This window comes from Equus przewalskii, chromosome 20 (genome assembly GCF_037783145.1).
Source record: "Equus przewalskii isolate Varuska chromosome 20, EquPr2, whole genome shotgun sequence".
NCBI classification, from domain to species: domain Eukaryota; kingdom Metazoa; phylum Chordata; class Mammalia; order Perissodactyla; family Equidae; genus Equus; species Equus przewalskii.
Window position 1 is genome coordinate 7,725,777 of NC_091850.1, and position 23,836 is coordinate 7,749,612.

The 23,836-nt window shown below is 39.2% G+C and overlaps 1 protein-coding gene across 1 annotated transcript in view; it reads right to left on the bottom strand.

The window, feature by feature from the left end:
* The window catches only part of NLN (neurolysin), a 90,790-nt gene that overhangs the window by 12,649 nt on the left and 54,305 nt on the right, over window positions 1-23,836 (bottom strand). The window contains exons 7-10 of the mRNA XM_008543765.2: window positions 20,144-20,279; window positions 17,365-17,731; window positions 12,046-12,247; window positions 297-483 (exon numbers count right to left, since the gene is read on the bottom strand). Of these exons, the coding sequence (XP_008541987.2) occupies window positions 297-483; window positions 12,046-12,247; window positions 17,365-17,731; window positions 20,144-20,279 (892 nt within the window). The remainder of the gene's footprint in view (window positions 1-296; window positions 484-12,045; window positions 12,248-17,364; window positions 17,732-20,143; window positions 20,280-23,836) is intronic.

The window sequence follows — 23,836 nt, forward strand, 5'->3', positions numbered from 1 at the left end:
TGTGTTCTAATGTCACAAGTTCATACATTTCAAAACTTATTCCTGTAGTACTGATTACAAAACGGGAGTAAGACATTTCATTCTATTTAAGATTTAAAAGGAGACTTTCTTTTTCCCTTGGACACAATTTCAGGATTCAGGATACCAGTACATTTAGTGGTCTTCCCTCCCCATATTAGCATTCTATGGGGCACTATCATTCTTAATGGGGAAATAAATACTAGAGAAGAAGATGGCAGCAATTCTCCGTGAAGCAATTCGAACGTATTTTGCTTTTCTAAAACTACAAGCCATACCTGTGTTGACCCGTCTAGAAGCAACAAGCTCCTCAAGCACATCACCCATAAGAGGGCTTCCGTCTCTGTAATGCTTTGACAGTCTCCGGAGGGACTCAACGTCCCACACCCAGTTTTCAAGCATTTGTGAAGGCACCTCTACAAAGTCAGTTTCCACATTTGTTCCACTAAATCGTGCAAAATCCGTCTAGAAAGTAAACAGAGAGGTCTTTTTTTTTAAAAAAACACTGAAAACTAGATATGTGATGAATTAAAATTAAGACTCTTCAAAACTTAAAGTCAGAATCAGAGTCATCTGCCCTTTGGTTTTTTTGTTTGTTTGTTTGTTTTTGAGGAAGATTAGCCCTGAGCTAATATCCGTGCCCATCTTCCTCTACTTTTTTTTATATGTGGGAAGCCTACCACAGCATGGCGTGCCAAGCGGTGCCATGTCCGCACCCGGGATCTGAACCAGCAAACCTCAGGCTGCCGAGAAGCAGAATGTGCGCACTTAACTGCTGCGCCACCGGGCTGGCCCCTCATCTGCCCCTTTGAATGAAAGGTTAGGATAACCTCAAATTTAAATGAAAATAAAATACAGCATGAAAAACAACCCCCAAATACTCTATATTAAAGTACTATTTTCTTCTTTTGAATTATAAACAAACTTGGAACAATCATCAGGAATTCATAAGTGTGAAAAAATCAGTTTAAGCTAAAACAAGGCTTAAGATTTGAAAGTAAAAATATTTCAAAAGAGTGTTCCATTAAAAGATCCATGATCTAAGACAATTTCTCCCTAGCTCCCCTTTCCGTTTGCGTATTTTTGTTTACTCAATACAAGCCTTTCTGGGGCACTCATCACCCTATTACTTAACTATCGAAGTTTTAGCCAAAATCAATGAAAGTTAAATTACAACATTACAGACAGATGTCCTGTGGGTGTGTGTTTTGTGTTCTAAACTTTAAATAAGTGGTTCTGAGATAACCATGTTGTAGAAAGCCTCAGTTGCGCCTCTCAGACTGGGTAGAAGATGCTACCTGAAAACAAGAAGCCACGTTAGTGGAAGTTAGGGCTGTGTATTAGTTGGCAAGTGGAATGAGTTAAATGCAGCCATAGGAAAAGAAAAACAAAGATTTACTCAGAAGTTAAAGCGCCTCTCATAAAAATAAAGGACTTATTCTGATGGTCTCGGTTAAGAGTTAAAAAAAAAGAGTTTTTTTCTTTAAAAGGGAAAGTTTAGTAAATTGTTGAGCCAGATGTCAGAAACGCTCTTGAGCAGAAAGGTGGGAATTCACTAGAACAGGCTGGTGTTTCACCCTCACACCGTGCACAGAACGCATGTACAACCGTCTCTGGCAGGGGAGATGCAGCATTCACCCAACTGGGCCGTCTGCAGAATGGGGGTTATCGATCTGTAGGCTTTCCTCGAACCTCTGTCCTGTTTCCCTGTTCAGATGCTTTGCATCCCAGTCTTCTCTCCCTGACTTCATCATCCCTGGGGCTCTAAAGGGTAGGGAGGAAGACGGACTTAACCACCGAGACGGCAGCAGACGGGACGCTGAGTCGGCAGCAAGGAACCATTCTGCTTTTGGCCCAGGGCAGAGGCACAGATGTCAGTGCCACCTCACAGTCTGCCTTCCTCTCGATGCAAAAAAATGCTTTGCTTGACTTCCCGTTATAATTGCACTGATTCTAGATAGGAAGAGCTGCAAATACTGAAGGGCCAACTAAGGGAAACTAAACTCACTGGGCACTGGAATCAGCCTCCTCTGTTTGAGGACATCCCAATACAAAATTCCTACAGGGAAAGAGACGAGGGTCCCAACAACCTGGATATTTTGCTTTCTTCTGGTATATAATCTTCTAAAATAACTACATCCTACATTATAGATAAAAAAATCTTACACGATAATTATAATAGCCAACATCTATTAAGATTTTACTATGTCAGGCATTCTGCTGGACTCTTTACACGGATTATCTGATTTATTTTTTATTTATTGAGGAAGATTAGCCCAGAGCTAACTACTGCCAATCCTCCTCTTTTTGCTGAGGAAGACTGGCCCTGAGCTAACATCCGTGCCCATCTTCCTCTATTTTATACGTGGGACGCCTACCACAGCATGGCTTTTGCCATGCGGTGCCACGTCCACACCCGGGATCTGAATCAGCGAACCCGGGGCTGCTGAAAAGCGGAACGTGCAAACTTAACCACTGTGCCACTGGGCCAGCCCCCTGGATTATCTGATTTAAATTCCAAAACAATTGTGTGAAGCACTGTAATCTCCATTTTTGAAAAGGAAATTGAGGTATATCAAGATTAATGGTAGACTTAAGATTTGAAACTAAGTGGTCTGACTCCAGAACCCATAATTTTAACCATAAATGCTATAATGACTCTCTCTCTCACAGAAAAAATTTAAAAAAAAAAAAGGCTAAATTACAATGTTACAAAGTGACAAAATCCTCTTGGAAGGGATCTAAAGTAGAAAAGCCTTATATTAAACTCCCCTTTATGTGTAGAGTAAAAGGGAGGTCTCAGTGTGCTTCCTTAGAAATCTGACTGCCTCTAAACACTGGAGTATTTTTCAAAAATCAAATATGAGGCTGAGGTGTGAAGGCCAGTCTTTGTAACCACCTATCCTGGACTTGGGATTTTGTAATACTAACTGCATAATTTTCTAAAGATTATTGTTTTTAAATAAGTACTAACAGAGCAAACAAAGGCAAAAATCACATCCTCATCTACCAGTATACAGTATTTTGACAAAAATATAAATTTTATATATTGTGCTTGAGTGAACATTTTTTAATTGGTATTTGCAGATGAGGGGGAAAATCAACCCCAAACAAAAATGAAAAGCATGTGTCTGTTTGGTGGTGGTGGCAGTGTTTCAGAATCTAGAAAAACACGAACAAATGAGTAACTGAGTTAAACTGAATTAGATAAGAATTAACACAGTTACATCACAAAGAGTAGAGAAGAGAGGGCTTATTCTATCCAAAGCTGTCCTGTAGAGCGGAGAGAGCACATAAATGAATGAACAGATCAACAACATCTTCTAAAGAGCAAAAGGAAATGTTTGCAAGGAGTAAAGGCTAAAAATAACTCTACTGCTTACTAATTTCCCGAAAGTCAGTCACGCTGTTTCTCTGTGTGCCTTTGGGCAATATCATTTAAATATTTTTCAAATGAGGAGGACAAAGAACTTACAAAATTCAAAAGCTCAACTTCCAGCAAACAACTAAATTCTAAAGAGAAAGGAATCCAGTCAGCCAGTGTGCATGTCCACACAGAAACCACGGGCAGGACTCAGGATCCTGCAGCCTGATGGGAGCCTGACACACAAAACAGCATGGCTGTTGAATTATTACTCACTGTTGATCAGCCAGCAAATACTACTCCCCAGTTTTAAACTGTGGGTTCCAAAGAACCCTAATTAGTACTTTATATAGTTTTCAATATAAACAATTTGAAGGTGTCGAATATCCTAGCTTATGCGCCATAGTAACTCTTGATGCTAATATACTTCCCAGATAAAGCAGAATACTGTAAAATAAACACAAAATTATCCAATTAACAAATCATTTTGCAGGTGACACTTTGAAAACCGTTAGCATATTATTGCTGCAGGAAATATTTTGACAATAAAAGCCTAGAAAACAATGTATACTTAGATTCTTGTTTAGTTACAAGTTCTTGAGAGAAAGAAAGTTGTCCAATGATGAGATTTTTCTTTATTATCTTTTTAAACAGACAACAGGATGCCTAACATATACTCCAGTATGGATTTTTGCAACAGATGATTTGGTGCTATAGAGATTAACTTCTCAACTCATAGAATACAGGGAGAGTTGGAGCAAAATTATAGGAACTGAAGCTCAAAAAGTTGCGTGAGCTTTTGTTGTATTTAAAGACTAAAGTCCTATGGGTTATTGTTCTAATTCACAGACTGGTTGCTTTTAGTGGTTACAACTAAAGTGTTATTTTCATGATAGCAACACCCAACTCAAAAAAAGGGAAGTTGCTGAGATCAATAAGTGTATTGTATTTAGGGCAAAGAACAGGCTTCAGGAGAACCGCCCTCAGCTGTCTGGGGTGATCGCCTATTGATTTCTTAGCAGTCATTCCACATCCTGACCTGTGTGATCTACCCCCAAATCCAGGGATGGTGGAGAAGTTTACACAATAAGGCATTAACAAAAGAAAAGTATCACTGCCTCCTAGACCTTGCCATAATTAGAGCATTGAACGTCATACTTTTAATTTTACATATACCTAGCCAACACTGGAAGTAATGACAGTAATAGAGGCTGGCCCGGTGGCGCAGCGGTTGTGCATGTACGTTCTGCTTCTCGGCAGCCCGGGGTTTGCCGGTTCGGATCCTGGGTGCGGACATGGCACTGCTTGGCACGCCACGCTGTGGTAGGCGTCCCACATATAAAGTAGAGGAAGATGGGCACAGATGTTAGCTCAGGGCCAGGCTTCTTCAGCAAAAAAAAGAGGAGGACTGGCAGTAGTTAGCTCAGGGCTAATCTTCCTCAAAAACAAAACAAAAGAAAACAAAACAGTAATAAAGAGAACCTGAATAACACTTTGTTAGTTTTCCTATTAATCTTCACAACAGCCCTATAGTTCAACAGGTCAGGATCACCACCTCCATTTAAAAGACATGTGATACTTCACATAATCTGCAGAATTCCTGAATACTGCAACTTAAATTCACAGGCTTACCTCCAAACTGACTATAACTTCCTGATTATTACTTCTTATATATAAATTGCTTCTTTTTACATGAAAACAAATAAAAGTACTCATTCAAACTCAAATGCTAAGAAGGTTAGCAAGTATGTATGCCTTATTCACCAGTGTATTTCCAAAATCCAGCACATGCCCAGAAAGTTGCAGATGGTCGATAAATAAACGTGAAATAAATGAAGCTGTAAGGAGAATGTTTCTGTAAGAAGATCCAACCATAAACGACTCTAAGAGATTTTCTCTTATCATACTTGACCTGACCTTGTAGCCTCCAATCTAACATCACCTCTCTCTTTCAATACTCTCTCTCTATATATATTTTGAGGAAGATTAGCCCTGAGCTAACTACTGCCAATCCTCCTCTTTTTGCTGAGGAATACTGGCCCTGAGCTAACATCCATGCCCATCTTCCTCTACTTTATACGTGGGACGCCTACCACAGCATGGCTTTTGCCAAGCAGTGCCATGTCCACATCTCGGATCCGAACCGGCGAAACCCGGGCCTCCGAGAAACAGAACGTGTGCACTTAACCCCTGCACCACCGGGCCAGCCCCTCAATAAGTATTTAATTTGTATCTTTTTTCTTAATAATATTCTGTTTTAAATTTTAAAAATTTTGCATTTCATGTCCTCAAACTAAACTCTAATATTCAAGATACAATCTTCTTTTTCTTTTGAACCCCACCCTACCATATCTAGTATAATATGTCACACGATAATCAGTAACTCTGCTTTTAAGGAATCAACTGAAAATTTTTTCTCTTTTAAAAATATTTTTCTAGTTATTTTTAAAAAACATAAGTAGAAAATCCAGTAAGCAAATGAAAGAAATAAGTGCATCCCCAAACAGAAATAAACAATGTGTAGATTACCACTTTTGGTTTACGACTTTAGTATTTATTTTATGTACAAGGGTGTATGTATAACAAATAAATAAAATAACAAAAATGAGATCCTGAAAGAAATCACCTCTAACACTGGTGTTGGAAACTATAACAGGGTGCAGGGTTGGGGGTAGGGAGCACAGGCTACAAGGTTGTTGATAGATGTTCACTGTTCTTCAGGACTGAAATCTAGAAGGCCAACTTACACAGAGGGAAATATGGAACTAGATAAACTCATTCATTCCATACAGCTTACATGAGATTGATTTAGAGGGAATGCCATTCAAGAAACTTAGGAGAAATAAGTCTGTCCAACAAGAATACACACTTGGTAGTGGGAGGGCAAAAGAGGGCACATGTGTATGGTGACAGATGGCAACCAGTCTACATGGAAGTCGAAATACATTGATGTACACCTGAAGTTTATATAATGTTATAAATCAATGTGACCTCAGTTAAAAAAAAAAAGCATACATACTTGAGAGACCAAATTCAGACCACATGACATACTGCTGTCTCCAGTGCCTGGCTTGAGATAGCAAAGAATGGTTATACGCAATCAAGAAGAGTGGTGAAGAGCATGACAGTCAGATCTTGGGCAAATCATTTAATCTTTCTAAGTCTCAGTTTTTCCCACTTGCAAATGGGGGAAATAATAGTATAACAGTATAATGATAGAAGTAATTGGTAAATCTACTTCAGAGAATGCTTATAAGGATAAAATTAATGCATGAGTGTAAGGCACTGAGTATAGTGCCTGGCACATGGTAAGTGCTCAATAAACCTTAGCTGCTATTCATCTCCTTAGCGTGCCCAGTTTGCCTAACCAGGTGTGGTCTGGGCTGGTCTGACCAAGCTTGTCTCTGCTTCCTCCAGGTATCTGTTCCTTCGTGTTAATGCTGAAGATCAACATACCCACATTTCTCTCCAACTAATTTCCCACCACTCCCAATACTCTAAGCTGCTCATTCTGCTCCAGCTTCAGGAATCGACTTCTAAATAGGCAGTAATTGTTAAAATAAAACAAAATAAACAAAAACCTGATGCTTTCCCATCACCATCCACAGGTCTTCACCCCAAATCCATTGAGGGTAAGCATTTGTGAATTCTCTTAAATCTGAAGCGATACTACTTTACCTCATGGTGGCTTTTTTTCTCCTCTTAAATTATGACTTGCGTGCTACTTATTGATCCCAAAGGGTTGGAATATATATAAGCACAGTTAAAAGAATACCTCGGGTATGCACAGCACTTTATATGCCTTCCCAAGTAGCTTTTCACACGTTATGTAATCTCACCAGCTCCCCGGGAGGTAGGCATGAGAATTGTTGTTGTCCCTATTTTATGAACAAGAAAAATGAGATGGCTCAAGGAGGCCGAATAACTTGCCAAAAGTTACAAATACACAGATGATTTTTAATTCAGTGTTCTTGTCCTAACACTACGGTGCCTTCCTGACTGATAAAGGGGACATTTATTTACAACAGTACCTAATTCAAAATCTTTAAAGCAGACAAGATGCTCTATTAGTCTGATCAAATTAACAGATTGTTTGAAATCACATAATTTGAAGTTTTCCTGCCCTTCCATCCCTTTCACTTTTAATTAATAAGGCTTTATCGTGGTTCTGATGTATTGCTTTCAAAAAGTTATATCGAAGAGTCCAAAACTCATTACTGCTCTTGATGCCGGAACCAACACAGACATCACAATGGAGACTGTTAAAAGACATTACTCTTCTTTTCTACATAAGTTCAAAAGGCCAGTGATTACTGACAGCCCAAACCACAATAAAGCCATGAAACAGGAATAGATACTAGAGACACCACCTCTTGATTGCCGTCTTCAAAATTACCTACCCTGTAGCGTAAACGTGAGAAACTATGAGTGAAACTCAGCTCCTGAAATGATGAGATAGCAGAAATAACGAACTAGTGCATCTACATGTTTGAAAACCGGATGTTCCTGCCAGTACATTTACATATTACTATGACATGCTCTAAAGAGCTCTTCTGGTCACCAAACTTGCAAACTGCCACAGTGAACTCAAACACTGAGCTGCCATATCTTAAAACCAATCTATTGAATATGTACGGCCAATTTTTAATTTCACTCTATATATCTCAGATAATTCAGAAGTCTATTGAACATAGAAGCTATGAAACTCCTTATTCACTACATCCAGTTTAGTTCAGTACAAGTAGTTTTGAAATTATTATAAAGCAGCAAATATATGGATCTGTGCCTATTACTTTTAAGAAAAAAGTAGCAATCACTGGTTCCAAATACAGTTTGACCTTAAAAGTTCTTAAAATGTTACAGGACATTTGAAAGGACTAATAGACAAATAAGAGATTTTTCAAAGATAATCTCATAAAGAGACGATCAAGCAAGGGATTGTACTAACACACTACTCATCTGTATGACACATTTTGTTTTCATGAATGAGGTCAGGCAAACTCTGAGACTTGAAAGTCGTCCACTGTTTCAAGAGAAAGACACCAAACTGATAAATGGAATACATATATTTATATATATTTATTTATTTCAGCCACGAGTCAAATAGCCCTAAAATGACACAGTATTATGAAAATATTTTCCAGTACCAAGTGGCTATCTCAAACAATCAAAAATAATGTAAGAAATAATGAGAATAACACAAAGTTGTGGAGCACTGCCCTACGAAGACATGGAAAACATGTGATATTAAGGTTATAAGGGGAACTGTGTCTGAAAACAAGAACAAGCATCAAGAGCATTGAAAACCCTATTTGAGGATCACTATTATTTTAATAAATGTGATTAAGATACCAAATTACTTCCTAACAAAATCATTAGCTGATAATGAACATCCAAATAAGGAGGAAACTGCTATAATCCAGGAGTTATTAACTTGGAATTCATTATGGTCTGGGTTTCAAGGGGTCTGTGAGCCCTTTGGAAGCCCATGTAAAAATCCGAGTATGTGAGTGTATGTGTATTTTTTTGGAAGTGGTATCCATGGCTTAATTCAGATTTTCATAGGTCCTCAGATCCAAAAAATTTAAGATCTCCTGTTCTAAAAGCAGGCCATTGCTTTTCTATGTATAAATACATAACTAGATCTTGGATAATCTAATATCCCATAAGCCTAAAATTAAGAAAAGTATTTGACTTTTCTAAATTATTCATTAAAATATTTTAGAAAAGTGGAAACAAGACATCATTAAAGGAAATGTCAGCTATAGAATGGACACTGATGGAAAATAAATATTTCAGGAACCCTATTGCTGTGAAAATAGACTTTAAAATTATCTAAGAAAGAAAATTTAGGTTATTCTGAAAGATTTCTTCTCCTTGGATTAAACAGAGGGTAGAAATGGCTATATTAGTATATCAGAACTTATTTATCGGAACAGATTCATATCCCATTCCCCTCTGTTTTTTTTTAAATAAAACATGGAAGCACCAGGATGTAACGAAAAAATGTTGAAGGAACTAAACAGTTTTTAACAAAGGTGATGGCAGTATTCTGGAAATGAATGGGCAGATTTTTGCTTATTACAATGATTAGGGGCTACTCCGGAGGCCTGGGAGGCTAAATGTCCAGGACTGACCCGCACATGTCGGGACAACAAAAAATCGTCCCATATTCTGTACGTCATTCTTATGTCCTGCTGGATATTCATATAAATGAAAAAAAAATCTATAATTAAGTGAGCCTAGAAACTAACTCCATTGTGTGTATTTTTGCAGAGCATTTTTTATAAACTTTTAACTTCCAATACTCTACTGGGATCAACTGTGTAAATCAAAGTAACATTACTTTTTTTTTTTTTTTTAAAGATTTTATTTTTTTCCTTTTTCTCCCCAAAGCCCCCCCGATACATAGTTGTATGTTCTTCGTTGTGGGTCCTTCTAGTTGTGGCATGTGGGACGCTGCCTCAGCGTGGTTTGATGAGCAGTGCCATGTCCGCGCCCAGGATTCGAACCAGAGAAACACTGGGCCGCCTGCAGCGGAGCGCACGAACTTAACCACTCGGCCACAGGGTCAGCCCCATAACATTACTTTTTTATGTGGAAGTTTCCCAAGAGGTGTTCAACATTTTGGAAAATCATGTTGCCACTGGTGTTATGGACTGAATGTTTGCCTCCCCCCAAATTCATATGTTGAAAGCTCACTCCCAGTGTGATGGTAGGAGGTGGGGCGTTTGGGATGCGATTAGGTCATGAAGGTGGAGCCGTCATGAATGGGACTGGTGCCCTTATACAAGAGATCGCAGAGAGCTCCCTTACCCTTTCCACCACGTAAGGACACAGTGAGAAGGCACCGTGTCTGAACCAGAAAGCAGGTCTTTACCAGACACCAAATCTGCCAGCACTTTGATCTTGGAGTTTCAACCTCCAGAACTCTGAGAAATAATTTCTGTTGTTTATAAGCCACTCAATCTTTGGTTTTCTGTTATAGCAACTGAACTAAGACAACTGGGAATACCATTCTTGGACTTGAGTCCACAACACAAACCACTTGTAAGTGTCTGCAGTTTTTGCTGCTGGATTCAGGGTAATTCGTATATAGTGCAAGTCCCTGAATACTTCATTATGTCCTACTGCACAGCCATGCCCAGGGACTATCATTCAAGAAATGAAAAAAATTTCTTTTATGCTCAAAGGGGGCATTACATCAATTTAAAAAAATTCTCTGTATGCAGAAAGGCTGTGAGGGAAAAACTAGTAAAATCCATATAAATTGTGGAGTTTAGGAGCACCGTATCTGTGTTGGTTCTTGACTGCAACAAAGGTACTCTAGAAATGTAAGATATTAACAGCGGGGCAACAGGCTGAGGGGTCCATGGGAAATTTTTGTACTATCTTTGCAACTTTTCTGTAAATCTAAAACTATTCTTATAAAAAGATTATTTTTAAAAAAGTTTACCTTTAGAGATGCATAGAGTTTTCAAATTTGGAAAATAGTCCCTCTGTTTCTGTTAATAGCAGTTTTTTACACTGTTCTGTTGAACTACTGCTTCATAGTTGCTTTCATATGTCAATAGTGGTCAAATATGAGCACGTTCATATACTTTACCTTAGAATAGTCTGGGATTAGTTTACCGAACTGTGTTACAAAGTCAAGAACAAATGTACTTTTCATTTTCAGAAATAAAGAGAAATCAGTTGCAATCCATTGCACACACACATCCCCGCCCTAGCAGACTCTCCCCAAGGTTATATTACATTAATCTGTGGTTTTAATCTGAGGTTAATAAAGGAAGGTGTCACAAATATTTATTCTTAAAAAAGGAGTAAAGAATCTGAGACAGTTGAAAACCACCAAACTAAATAAAGCATTAAGAAGCAGAAGAGATAGATTACAGCACCGTTTATCTGTGAAGCTTACATCAAATTTCTATAGAAAGGAAAAGAATTAAAAGGAAAAGACAGAGGGCCGGCCTGGCGGTGTAGTGGTTAAGTTCTTGTGTTCCACTTTGCAGGCCCAGGGTTCGCAGGTTTGGATCCTGGGCACGGACCTATACACCGCTCGTCAGGCCATGCTGTGGTTGCATCCCACATAAAATAGAGGAAAATTTCCACAGATGTTAGCTCAGGGCCAATCTTCCTCACAAAAAGAAACCAATAAAAAAAAGGAAAAGGTAGAGTTTTCATAACCCTTCCTGAATAACAGTCTTCTTTCTTTGTCCATAGGCTGGTATTCAATGAAGCTCATTCATCAGTGGATTAACCTGATGTAAATATGTTGCGTTTTTGCAGAAGGCCTATGAAATTTTTTTTTTTTAAGGAAGATTAGCCCTGAGCTAACTACTGCCAATCCTCCTCTTTTTGCTGAGGAAGACTGGCTCTGAGCTAACATCCATGCCCATCTTCCCCTATTTCATACGTGGGATGCCTACCACAGCATGGATTTTGCCAAGCGGTGCCATGTCCACACCCAGGATCCGAACCGGCGAACCCAGGGCCAGCGAGAAGCAGAACGTGCGAACTTAACCACTGCGCCACCCGGCCAGCCCCTGAAATTCTTGAATGTGTTCAGCTTCTGAAAAAACATGTTAAAGGGAGAAACCTGACAACAGTGGAAAAAAAATCTGGAAAAGCAATTGGTAGGTTTACCATCAAAAATCACTCACCTGTGCACAGATCTGATGCATGACATGACCAAATTCATGGAAGTAAGTCCTCACCTCATCGTGCCTCAGGAGAGAGGGACGACCTGCAACTGGCTGTGAAAAGTTCACCACAAGGGCAGCCACAGACATCATGCGGCTCCCATCAGGGAGAAGGCAGCCAGGCTGGAGACCAAAACAGGCAGCGTGGTTGTATTTTCCTTCCCTGGGAACCAGAAGCAAGTCGGTGAGATATGAACACTCTTCTCTGGCAACAACATGGGCGTGGCCTCTCTCAGTCATTAAGTCATATTTGATACCAGAAAATGCTTTGAAACATTTAATGCACCCTGAAGTAGGTCAACATTTTGTTAAAATGGAAAAACTAAAACTAAACAAAAAAAAAAACCCACTATCACTTCACATGAGTTATATCTACACGGTTTCTTTTGTGGAAAAATCTTAACGTAAGAATTAAGAATATACACCATAGATAGTGTACAGCTCAATGTCCAATTTATTTTAATGAACTCCTGCTTTTTCTTCTTCAAAGATGGAGTCACTAAACACTAAAGAGAGTTGAAGCAAATTCGACATAAAAGATTCAGTTTCACAGACTCATATATACAGAGAACAAACTGGTGGTTGCCAGAGGGGTGGGGGGTGGGGCTATGGTGAAATAGGTGAAAGGGATTAAGAGGTACAAACTTCCAGTTATAAAATTAATAAGGCATGGGACTATAATATACAACATAGGGAATGTAGTCAATAATATGGTACAGCTTTGTAGAGGGACAGATGGTAACTAGACTTATCGTGGTCATTTTGTAATGTGTATAAATATTGAATCACTATGTTGCACACCTGAAACTAACATAATGTTGTATGTCAATAATACCTCAAAAAAAGAGATACAGTTTGATTCACTAGGTAGTTTTTCCTTAAAATTAGAATTGATAAAAACCCAGTAACAGACAATAAGTTTGTTCCTTTTATTCAAGAAGGGAAGAATCAGTACTCACAATTACATGAGTTCCTTTTATAAACTAGACAGGCCTTTCTGAAACAGAACCCTTTTAGTTAGCCTGGGAAAAAGCATAAATTATACTATAAAGTTGTCTCTTCTTGGACAGTGGGTATCAGTGATGCTCTCTGCAAAAGCCACGGGCCATTAGATTCTCTTCTAGGAGTAGGTTTCCTTCTTTTTTTTGCTCAGAAGACTAAAAGCACACTCAGGCTCAGGATGGACATTTTAGTTTAATTTGTTTTGATTTGTACATTTTTTCTGTATTATCTTTTCTTGGTAACTCGTATTTCACTCTGATTTTTTTCCTGCTGATGCTATTCCAGCTAAAAACAAACAAACTCATCTTTTTCCAGCTTCCTATAGGCTTTTTTCAGCTTCCTATTATGATGCGTAAAGCTGGAAAGGGCACTGCTTATGACAACAACATGTTGGACAATCTGCAAATCACAACTTTTCTTGAACCCATCAGAAAGTGGAGGTAGTAGGGCAATCAACTAACCTGCAATCTAAGACAGGTGCCTCCAGGGGGAGAGAGGAGTGAAGGAAGCAAGCACTTTTTAATCTGGAGCAGATACTAAAGATACCAGTAAGAAATTTTTGTGTGTGTGAGGAAGAGAGGCCCTGAGCCAATCTGTTGCCAATCTTCCTCTTTGTTTTTTTGCTTGAGGAAGATTGTCACTGAGCTAACACCTGTGCAATCCTCATCTATTTTTTTATGTGGGATGTTCCCACAGCATGGCATGACGAGTGGCACTCGGTCTGTGCCTGGGACCCAAACCTGCGGACCCTGGGCCGCCGAAGCAGAGCAGGTCAACTTAACCACTATGCCACCATGTCGGCCGCAGTAAGAAAAATTTTTAACCAATTGCTAAAGGTTGATAGTAGACCAGCAAAAATAGGGAGCCACCAGGAGCTGTAGATAAGTGAAATTTTGCATCGATTTGCAGGGCCTTCTCCATGGAGCTTACTGGGTGCACACAAACAGACAGGCAGGGTGAGAGCCCTGAGAAAGCATCAGGCCCACTGCAGGCCTGGGGGAAGGCAGCAGCGGCTGTGGTAAAGGCGTGAAGCATTGCCTAGGTCTGTTTTACCTCTCTGCTACAGAACAAAAGCCTTAAACTTCTGAGGGAAGGGCAACACACCCTGTTGTCCTAAGAGCCCTGGTGAAATCCACTGCCACTGGGGGAAGGGAACAGAAAAGCCCCTCTACCCCTGAAAGAAGGGCAGGAATACATCCACAGCCCAGACCCTAGCTAAGGGTGGCACAGGATCACTGAATAGGCACCACTCCTAAGACCCAGGGACACAGCCCTACCTAAGAACTGACACTTAATCAGAACAACAGAGAGTTCCCTCCCCTAAACCGGCTGATAAGCCCCCAGGAACAAATAATAGCAGTCTACTGCTAGGAGAGGAGCAAGAGCATGAAGAGTGACCTCCTCTGAGGCACAGCACAAAGGGAAGATCTAAAATTAAGGGCGGAACAGCCTCTGACGTAAACTCTGGCAACTAGCTCCTATCCTAAACACAAGACACAGGAATCTGAAGTTTTGGGTTCGCTGAAGTTGACCATAGCAACAACAAACCCAAGACCCAGCTCAACTACTGAATGGACTGAATGAAACGCTCACTTTCAAGGCCTAACAGAAATAAACATGTGTCCATTTCCAGGTACAAAAACTACTTACATCAGTCTTTACTGTCCTATATAAGAGGTCTGGCTTTCAAAAAAGTTGTGAGGCATACAAAGATGCAAGGAAAAAAACCTCACTGTCAAGAGGCAAAAAAACCAAGAGACACAGACTCAGATACGACAAAGATGTTGGAGCTGTCAGGGAAAGTATTTAAAATAACTAAAATTGTTAAACGTAAAGGTTCTGGAGGAAAAAGTGGACACCATGCACAGTCAGATGGATACATGTCATCATTCATTAGTCCAAACCCACAGAATGTATAATACCAAGAGGGAACCCTAACGTAAACTACAGACTTTGGATCATAAGGATGTGTCTTTGTAGGTTCATCAGCTGTAACAAATGTACCACTCTGGTGGGGGATGGTGATAATACGGCAAGCTATGCATGTGTGGGAGCAAGGGGTATATGGGAAATCTCTGTACCTCATGCTCAATTTTGCTGTGAACCTAAAACTGCTCTAAAAAATAAAGTCTACTTAGAATGAATGAATGAATGTAAATAACAAAGCGACTGTGCAAGGCTGAGCTAGGAGTGAGCAGTGACATGTGAAGGGAAGGCTGACAGAGGAGGGGAGAGATGGTGAAAGAACCAGTGGATATGTACACCAGAAAGTGTGTATTAAATTTGACTAAAAAATTTCAGCCAGCCCAGCCTCTGGGTATTCACTGGGCCCATCAGTGTTTCTGGAATGATTTCATGTAATTAGCTGGAAATGTGTAAAAAGATAAACAGGTCTATGAATCTTATTTTTAACAGGGTAAAACTCAAGTAATCCGGGAAGTATCTATCCTGTTATATTTTATACTTCTTGATATATTATAAAATGCCATAAAAGTATGCTTTATTTGAGAGTAATATGGGTGCTACTGCATTGGAGAGACAACAGTTGAGTAGTTTTCCTCCAAAAACCTTTGGGGAATTTTAAAAATCAAAGAATAGCTTAAAATCAAAGACATTCTATCAATTTAAAAATCTGTGACACTTAGGGGTTTTTATCTTTCCTTTTAAAAAATAAACAATTTATTTAATTTCAAAGGTTTCCTTATTCTGAGATTAAGCCTTTTTACATTTTGTTTATAAAATTATGGTGATTTAAAGAAAATGTCCTTACCAGGCTTATATTGAAACCATCAGAGATTTGGTTCTGTTTTAAAAATCCCAGTGTTTAATGAATGAAAATTGAAATGTGAGTGAAAAAAAAAAAAGAAATTGGTCTTTCCTAGACCTACTCCAAATATCTTTTTTTTGATATTTTTAAGTCAATTAGACAAAGAAAACAAGCTAATCCATCTCACCTTTATGAAGTGAAGGTGACAGGAAGTGAACATTAACTAGGTCACTACTCTCACAACAGGTCACCCTCTGGTCCCCATACCAGAGTGCTGGCAGCAATGGCTAGATCTCTGAGTGTGAAAGAAACCGGCTATATTTTGGCAGAGAGACAGCAGGATAGGGCGTCAAGAACCGCTATCTTTGTCCCTGGAAGAGAATCTGGGGATAGTTATAGGAGGCTCCAGTGTTGAAGGATTTCCCCTGAAAGAATTCTTGGCTTGAAACTGTTTCCTGACACTTTCAACTAAAAATAAACCAATCCACATTTACATGGCTTTATTTTTAGGTCATATCAGAAGTGAAAGCGAGTCCATAAAGCGTTGGGATGAGACATCTCTGCCCACAGCCTGAATGACACTGTTATCCACCCTCCTTCTCAGAAGCTACCTGCAGTCACCCAAAGTCAGTGGATTAAAAACTTGTATGTGCTACTGAACTAGGGGGACACTATAATTTCCTTCGGCCTCTTTAGTAAAATGGACTAGTAATTGCAACAGGCTGGCTTTGTTTTAGAAAGCAGCCGAGAGAGAAAGCGATCCAAATCCGTTCATGACTGATGAAACAGTATGGAGTCCACAGTTACCACAAGCTACAGAGACAATAATAATAATAATGGTAATTCTTACCACTGATTGAATGCCTCGGCTGGGTGATCAGCACATACTGTCTAATGCACAAAGCAATCCTGTAAAGGGATCATCAGTCCCATATTACAGAGGAGGAAACAGACTAAAAGAGGTTATGTCACTCAAGCCTTCCAATTCAAGTTTGACTGACTGCAATGATTTTTCTATTCCTTTATTCTGTGCTGCCTCTCAGCCAGACTGAGGGGAGTGGCCATAGATATAAGATTATTGGTAGACAGACTACCTCAATAATAAACATTTTGGGGGTCAATTTTAAAGCAAGTAAATACAGTACGCAAACTAGATGGTGATGATGATGATGATGACAGCACCGAACATGTATAAAGCACTTGCTATGTGTTGGGTAGTCTTCTAAAGGCTTTGCATGTAATTGACCATTTTAATCCTCACAGCAGTGCTACAAAGCAGGTACGATTAGGATTCCCATTTTATAGGACCTGTAATATAGGTAAGGAAATGGAGGTAGAGAACAATTAAGTAAATTGCCTACTAAGTGATGGAGCCAGATAGTCTGGCTTCAGAGCCCACATTTTTAATACCTTTACTAAGAACCACATGTGAAAACTACAGAAGACAAGAGTCTTAATCTGGGTAGAAACTGAATCCCAAAGGTCCCTTCCGACAATGTGATCCTCAGTACCTTGGATAAAGGTCCAAGTAGAACTGGCCCAAAACTTCTCCTGTAGCTTTATCCTTCACAGTGTAAAGTGTAACGCTTTTATTCCAAACGTGAGCATCGGCCACTTGCTCAAACGAAAGTCCCAACAGCTCCTGGTAGATGTTCAGCAAGCCTTCAGTGACCACTTCAATCGGGAAGTATTCCTTCAGGATCTCTTGGTCTATGGAGTACTTGAGTTCTTCTGTCTGAGTCATGTAGTAATGTAGATCCCAGGCATTGATTTTCCCATCGTATTCAAAACCTCTCTCTTCACATTCCTTTTTCTTCAAATTCAAAATAAACTCTCGTTCTGCCTCCCCCAAGGGTTTTAATTTCTGGCTTAAATCATCTGTGAGGGAAGTGGGAAAAGTCAGTGATCTACTGCTCTCGGGAGCAAGCACATTCATACACACCACCAGCATTTTAGCATGGCGTTTCCTCCTTTGTAGTACTTGACAGAGATAAAGTGGGAGAAAGAAGGCAGGCAGGCAGGAAGTCAGTGGGGAGGGAAGGAAAGCAGGCTCTACTGTGACAACACTGCTGGTCTCTTCAGGGTAATTTATTTTATGGCTCCTTGCCCCTTTTTCTTTTAGCACCATGCAAACCAGGCCATGACTTCCTCACAGCATCAACAAAGCTGAAGCTTACCTCAGAGAACTCTGCCTCAAGAATGTTGTAATTCAGGGAACAAAGCAATACTGAAACCAGACTTATGATTACACTTCAATGAGGTTAGGCCTCTCAGAAAGCCAGGGAAAATAAATCAGAGGTGACCTTTGATGAGGATCACTAAAATCTGCTCCCCACCCTCGATGGCCATGGGTTTAGTTTATCCCTCTCCATTTCTATGAAGAAAGTCTACTTGGACACAGCAATTCCACTTTTTAGATGGATACCACATTTATATGCTGTCATCAATTTTTGACTATTTCACTGTATTTGGCTAAACGATTATGTTCTTATTATGTATTTATCCTTCACAATTTGTTACATATGTAAGATAAACATATGTTTGGCTCTGTAAGGTATATGGCCGTTTGGGAAGCAACCCCATGGTGTGAGGTGAAGGCAACAGCCTGAGGGGTGCTGTGAAGAGAACAGAGGGAACTCATGGAAGACAGAAAGAGATATAATTCTGATTCGGCCTGTGAGAGACTATGTGAGTACAGTAGCAAGTGGATAACTCAGATGGGAATATGCCAGTTTTAAATTAGAGGGAAAACTACTTTAAAGGAATTAAATTAATCAGGTTGTTATTAAGGAAAAATTTCAGTATATGCAATCACCACTAAAGGAAACATTCTCACTAAACTTGTTAACTCCCGGAGCCATTCTCTCGTACAACATCCATCAGAATATATGGCAATTACCTGTTCACAAATCTGTTGTTTCCACTCAGTGGAAAATTCACTGAGGACAGGACCTTGTCTTATTCCTTTCTATGATCCTACCATTTAGCATACTGCCTAATACAGAGGAGTTATTTCATAAATGTCAAGTGAACGGATAAATGAATTATATAAAAATGAATAGCTACCATTTACAGATCTCCTGCTACATGTTGTATCTGATGCTAGCATATAGATTAATAATTCAAAGTACGGCCAGTGAGGACATAGTGGAGTAAATTTTGAGCTGAAGGCTGATTTTCACACATCATTATCATTTCCAACTTAATTAAGCTAATAAAAGGATATCAAAGTAATAGACTACATACTGTGACTATTTGTTAAAGGTGAATAAAGTCTGAAAGGGTCAATGAAGAAAGTTAAAAAAAATTATACTTTGGTAAACTCTGATTAGAGAAGATTACAACAAAAATTAGAACCATGGCTATGTTATTCAACCATTTTCACTGAGATGAAAGAGAAAAACAGTGACGTGGGAATAGTGACACCCAGATTTAGATGGTGATGAAGAAGACTGACAGAGTACCAGTGACTGAATGTCATGGATAAAAGGAAGCGTGGTTTTAAAAAGATCAATGAAAAAGTGATTTTAAATTACTGTGACTATAGTTATTAGATAATAGCTTTTTGTTTTTTTTGTTTGTTTGTTTTGAGGAAGATTAGCCCTGAGCTAACATCTGCTGCCAATCCTCCTCTTTTTGCTGAGGAAGACTGGCCCTGAGCTAACATCTGTGCCCATCTTCCTCTACTTTATACGTGGGATGCCTACCACAGCATGGCGTGCCAAGCGGTGCCAGGTCCACACCGGGGATCTGAACCAGCAAACCCCGGGCCGCCTAAGCGGAACATGAGAACTTAACTGCTGTACCTGGTCCCTAGATAACAGTTTTGATGTATATTATTTTATATTACTTTTGTATATAATAACTTGCTTCTGGAAGATAAAATTTTTTTTTATTTATATATGTTTTCTTTTCATTATGTCACAATTGTCAACATATTTCACATGGATTCATACACACATAAACACTCTTAGCAGTGAACAAAGCTGATACTCTCTGTAAGAACCTAGATGTCTTTTTGGGAATGAGTATAACAATCCTAGTCAAGATACAAGAAGAATGAAGCAAGGACTACAATAATAATATAAACAACCAGCAACTCTTAGAATCAAGCACAGTATCTAACACACAGTAGGTGATCAATACATTTCTCTTGAATGAATGAAAAACAGGATGCCCTCAAAGGCACATTAGGTTCTGAGGCCCTCTGTCAAGTTTGTATCATGCAGCAAAACAGTCATAGAAAGAAAGAAACAGAAATCTACAAGTGATTACAAAAGAAGACCTCACCCAGAAAGGCTGTCACACGGCTTGTGGTCTTCGCAGTGTTCATTTCAAGGACGAAGTCAGCGTGAGTGCTATAGCCGAGTAGTTGGGCTACTTTGGCCCGCAGGGGGAGTAGCTGCTGCAGAATTATGGTGTTTTCCTAGTAATAAACATCAACGAAAACAAAGGTTAATAATTAATTTGTCCAAAGCACTTAAAAGAAGAGTAATTACAGGGGCTGGCCCCGTGGCCGAGTGGTTAAGTTCGCGCGCTCCGCTGCAGGCGGCCCAGCGTTTCGTTGGTTCGAATCCTGGGCGCGGACATGGCACTGCTCGTCAGACCACGCTGAGGCAGCGTCCCACATGCCACAACTAGAAGAATCCACAACGAAGAATACACAACTATGTACCGGGGGGCTTTGGGGAGAAAAAGGAAAAAATAAAATCTTTAAAAAAAAAAAAAAAAAAGAGTAATTACATGTATTTTTAGGTTGGTGACACTGTCACATATTTTTAGACCATCTTACCTTCTACTAAATTATTCCAATTCAGTGTTACAGACTTTTTCTTGACTCATGATCCAATTATATTTCTGAAATAATTGACTTTTTAAACCTCAGGAGATCGTTCTGAGGTCCTAATGAAATTTTAGGTACTGTTAAACATAGAGTGAAACGTATTCTTAAGGACTATAGAGATTCCACATTTAATCTCATTGACAGGACTGCACCAAATATTGGTACCTAAAATTTTTTTTTTATTATGGTAACATATACATAACACAAAATTTGCTGCTTTATGTTTACACCCATTAGTATGGCTATTATCAAAAAAACAGAAAATAATGTGTTGACAAGATGTAGAGAATTTGAAACCTTTGTGCGTTGCTGACAGGAATGTAAAATGGTGCAGTTGCTGCTGAAAATGACATTGCAATTTCTCAAAAATTAAACACATAATTACCATATGATCCAGCAATTCCACTTGCGGGTATATATCCCAAAGAAGTGGAAGCAGGGACTCAAACAGATATTTGTACATCTGTGTTGACTGCAGCATTATGTGAATAACAGCCAAGTGGCAGAAGCAACCCAATATCCATCCGTGGATGAATGATAAAGAAAATGTGGTATACACATACAATGGAATATTATTCAGCCTTAAAAAGGAAAGACATTTTGACATATGCTAAAACAACCATAAACCTTGAAGACATTATGCTAAGTGAAATAACCCAGTCACAAAAGGACAAATATTATATGAGGTTCCTAGAGTAGTCAAATTCATAGAGACAGAGAGTAGAACGGTGGATACCAGGGGCTGGGGGACCGAGAATGTGAAGTTAGTGTTCAACGGGTACAGAGTTTCAGTTGGGAAAGATGGAAAAGTCTGGAGATGAATGGTAGTGATGGTTGCACAACAATATGAATATATTTAATGCCACAGAACTCTACACTTAAAAATGTTTCAGGGATTGTTTTTCAAATTATTACAAACATTTTTTTGTATTTTATTTGTATTAAAAATATAAATAATGATGTTGCTTTATTTAATTTTTAACAGTTAAAGGAAAAGTCATCTCCTAGAGAAAGTGGATTAAATGTTGAGGTCAAAGAAAAATTGCTCCCAATGATTAAGTAAGCAAATTATTTATAGACATGTTTCTAAGGAAGATCACACACTGAGGTCAGACATTTGGCTCCACCACTTAATAGCTGTCTGACCTTTGGTAAGTCTCTTACCTTTCTGTGCCTCAGTTTTCTCATCTGCAAGAAGTGGATAATAAACATAGCTAAGTCATAGGGGCATAACGATGATTAAAATGAGAAAATCTGTGAAGTACATAGAAAAGTGCCTAGTACAAGAGTGACACTATATAATTATCTGCTATAATTATTACTTTAAAACTAGAGTGGAAACATGCATAGGAGAAATACGTGATATAATTCTCCAAGTTCTAAAATTAACTAGTTTTGAATTTTTCTTTCACCATGTTCAGTTTTCTTAGACCTTCTCGCTTGACTGCCAATTTTCTCCCAATATCTATTGGCCCATTCTTTATTTAGTAAGAGAATTCTCTGAGTTTTTGCTGGACACAGGGTCACCTGACTACCTTTCCCAGCCCCCCTTAAAGCTAGTTGTGGTGACGTGGTACACAGTGGGACAATGGACTGTGAATGAGGTGATGAGAGAAATTGCTGGGTCATCTCCTTAAAGATGCTTGTCTTGCTAGCTGTGAACTGAAGATGACAATGATGACCTTGGAAGCCATAATACTGAGGACGGCAGAGCTGTCCTCCAGCTCTGGATCACTCGCCTCCGTAGGGTTAGTTGCAAGACAAATAAATCTTCTTTTAAAAATTGTGGTAAAATATATATAACATAAAATATGCCATTTTAACCATTTTTAAGTGTATAATTCAGTGGCATTGATTACATTCGCACTGTGGTGCAACCATTACTATTTCCAAAATTTTTCCAACATCCCAAACAGAAACTTGGTAACCATTAAGCAATGATTCTCCAGTCTCCCCAGCCCCTCATAACCACTAATCCTTTCTGAAGAGAAATAACGTTTATCTTGAGTCACTGTGCTTTTGGTTGGCTTTTGTATAGTTGCTTAACCTGTACCCTAACACCCACAGAAACTGATATCAGGAATCAGGAGCTGCTATAACAAAAATGAAAAGCGTGCAGGAATGGAAGGTGAGGACAGTCACTGCAGGCTGAGAAGCTGGTAATCCTCATTGTATCGTGGATAACATTTGTTAAAACTACTGCTTTCCATAACTTGGAAGGCAGGCCAATTACCTACTGGGTCTCTGCTCTAGGGGAATTGTTTGGGAAAACTAATAATTATAGTGTGTGTTTGTTGGTATTTATTGCTTTTAGAAAGATTACATGAGAGGGATGAACTCAAGTGAGAATTGGTCAGTTTGCAGAAACAAAAGGAAAAGAATTCTGCTAACAGAGGTCAGCAGATGGCTGGGGCTTCAGATGGCTGGAAAAGCCAATTGCTCTGTACTCCTAACATCAGGAGAAAAGATCGTCACTCAGAGTTATTGAACTGTGGAGATTAGTTTGAGAATGCTGCCTTCCTCCTCAAGCCTACTGTTTCAGAGGGCCCAGGAGCAGACCTCATTAACTTGAGAAAAAGCAGGATGGATATGATACAAGAGCTAGTATATAAGAAAAGATCTGGTAGGTTTAAGAACTATGACCAAAAGTGGTATTTGGATGTAGTTATTTTAACATGAATCCGGAAGCAAACAGACAAGAAACCTATTAAGTTTTTGAAGGAATTTTATTACCAAAGATATTGTAAGCCTGACCTACAAAAGCTTGTGGTTATTTGACTCCTAAAGCAACCCTCAGGCTTCAAACCAGCATCAGCAGGTATCTATACCAGCAGCTGCCCTGGATATGATCATGGAGGGTTATGGACAAGAAAGAATTGCCTGCAGGCAAAACCAGGGACCACGGAGTACTATTGCTAAAGAAATTCCCGCTGGAAGGGAGACCCAAATAAGCCCAATAAGCTTTCTGAGGAAACTGACCAGAGCACGGAATCCTCACAATTCCTGCCAAATAGTTTTTAAAAATTGGTATGGGCCTGCTAGCTTTCCCATTCTTTCCTTTTCCAAATGGGAGGTTTTAGTGTGTTTATTCTGCTCCTGTTCTACCACTGAAAGCGTGTATTGGGCGTGAGTGGCCCAGA